Genomic DNA, 2,500 nt, shown 5'->3' with positions numbered 1-2,500 from the left:
TGCGCCATCTGCTGTGCTCCCCGAAGCGTGTTATCAGCGAGTGTAGTGAGCGGGAAACAGTTTTTGATTCGGGCGCCATCAACAGCTGATCGGTTTCGCAGCAACATCTGTAGGTGAGCGTCGGCAGCGAATAGATTTTAAGGGAAAGGCTAGGTCGGTAGCAACCCGAGGAGGTGTCATGGCTTCTTTTGATGATTGTTCGATGGAAATATAACCATTAAAATCATTATTTCCCATCCTTTTTGAAAATTGAAGAGACCAAAGTGATCGAACGTATTCACAAAGCCTCTGTAACTTTTTGCAACGTCATCAAAACAAACCCCAACGTACTTTTTTTTTTCCAAAAATAGAATCAGACGTCATGACACCTCCTGGAGTTGCTACTGATCTCGCCTTTCCCTCGAATTTAATCAGACGAAAGAAAACGGGATAATCCAAGAACCAAATATGGATATACTTATAAATACATTATAAATACTTATAAATACATTATAAATACTTTTAAATACATTATAAATACTTATAAATACACTATAAATACTTATAAATACATTACAAATACTTATAAATACATTATACTGTTTTTCACGCATTGTTTTTCGGTTATCGTGGACTGACCTCTCTTACAGTCAGTCATACATGAAACTAGAAATTTGCATATATATTAATATGTTCAGAAGACACACTGAAAACCCTGATTTTCAAAGCTCTACTTTTACGAGGTTTCTGCTCGTGTCAGATTATTATTATTATAATATAAATTAGTTTATGAATTATATATTATAATATAAATTAGTTTATTGATGTCTGAACGTTTGTGTTTATATCCGTTTGCTTTCAGGATATAGGATTAATGACATTCTGATAAAACGATAACTTTTTTGATTGAGGTTTCTGTTCGTGTCAATATATAGGACATTAAAAGAGATAACGTTGTTGATTGAGGTTTCTGTTCGTGTCAATATATAGGATTAATGACTTTCTGATAAAAAGATAACGTTTTTGATTGAGGTTTCTGTTCGTGTCAATATGTAGGCTTAATGACATTTAAAAGAGATAACGTTGTCGATTTAACTTTCAGGTTCTGCGAGCGCTGAGTGGTTCTCCCAGGTCGTCGCCAACGACAGGTCACCAAGAGGTCGTCGCGTGACCTGCTGGAGGACAGGATGAATCTCAATCGAACCCCGACCGGAAAGTGCCATAGATGAATTCCAGTGCCAGGGCGAGCGAGGCAGTGGGTGCGGGGGGCGTGTGACCGAGCCAGTGCTCAATGTCACCCAGCTCGGGCCCTTCCCTGAACCTTGGAGTGCCACCCTAGCCCTCGTGAGTGCCACCCTGAACCTTGGAGTGCCACCCTAGCCCTCGTGAGTGCCACCCTAGCCCTCGTGAGTGCCACCCTAGCCCTCGTGAGTGCCACCCTGAACCTTGGAGTGCCACCCTAGCCCTCGTGAGTGCCACCCTAGCCCTCGTGAGTGCCACCCTGAACCTTGGAGTGCCACCCTAGCCCTCGTGAGTGCCACCCTGAACCTTGGAGTGCCACCCTAGCCCTCGTGAGTGCCACCCTAACCCTCGTGAGTGCCACCCTGAACCTTGGAGTGCCACCCTAGCCCTCGTGAGTGCCACCCTAGCCCTCGTGAGTGCCACCCTAGCCCTCGTGAGTGCCACCCTAGCCCTCGTGAGTGCCACCCTAGCCCTCGTGAGTGCCACCCTAGCCCTCGTGAGTGTCACCCTAGCCCTCGTGAGTGCCACCCTGAACCTTGGAGTGCCACCCTAGCCCTCGTGAGTGCCACCCTAACCCTCGTGAGTGCCACCCTGAACCTTGGAGTGCCACCCTAGCCCTCGTGAGTGCCACCCTAGCCCTCGTGAGTGCCACCCTAGCCCTCGTGAGTGCCACCCTAGCCCTCGCGAGTGCCACCCTAGCCCTCGTGAGTGCACCCTAGCCCTCGTGAGTGCCACCCTAGCCCTCGTGAGTGCCACCCTAGCCCTCGTGAGTGTCACCCTAGCCCTCGTGAGTGTCACCCTAGCCCTCGTGAGTGCCACCCTGAACCTTGGAGTGCCACCCTAGCCCTCGTGAGTGCCACCCTAGCCCTCGTGAGTGCCACCCTAGCCCTCGTGAGTGCCACCCTAGCCCTCGTGAGTGCCACCCTAGCCCTCGTGAGTGCCACCCTAGCCCTCGTGAGTGCCACCCTAGCCCTCGTGAGTGCCACCCTAGCCCTCGTGAGTGCCACCCTAGCCCTCGCGAGTGCCACCCTGGCCCTCTACCCGACCTCCGAACCCTCGAAACCCGACGAAAAACACTCGCAAAACCTCGCAGAGCCTCCCCCCCCCCGCACCCCCCACGTGAAGAAGAAGAAGGAATCCTCTCGCGTTTCCTCGTGAATTCTCGTGAACCCGCGCGAATCCACGTGAATCCGCCTGGCGTTCGCGAAGTCAAAAGGGAAGAAGACCCGCTGAGGAGATGGCATCGTGATGAGTCAGATGAGACGGGAAGGAAGATGAG

At 50.5% G+C, this 2,500-nt stretch overlaps 1 protein-coding gene across 1 annotated transcript in view; it reads left to right on the top strand.

The window, feature by feature from the left end:
* Positions 1–2,363: 2,363 nt before the first annotated feature.
* The window catches only part of LOC113817776 (transmembrane protein 151B), a 40,131-nt gene continuing 39,994 nt past the window's right edge, over positions 2,364–2,500 (top strand). The window contains exon 1 of the mRNA XM_070137126.1: positions 2,364–2,500. This exon is cut by the window's right edge and continues 34 nt beyond it. Within this exon, the coding sequence (XP_069993227.1) occupies positions 2,496–2,500 (5 nt within the window). The 5' untranslated portion in view covers positions 2,364–2,495.

The sequence above is a fragment of the Penaeus vannamei genome, chromosome 22 (genome assembly GCF_042767895.1).
Source record: "Penaeus vannamei isolate JL-2024 chromosome 22, ASM4276789v1, whole genome shotgun sequence".
Taxonomy (NCBI): Eukaryota; Metazoa; Arthropoda; class Malacostraca; order Decapoda; family Penaeidae; genus Penaeus; species Penaeus vannamei.
The sequence above is the reverse complement of the archived record's forward strand: the minus strand, read 5'-3'. Positions and strand labels throughout refer to the sequence as shown.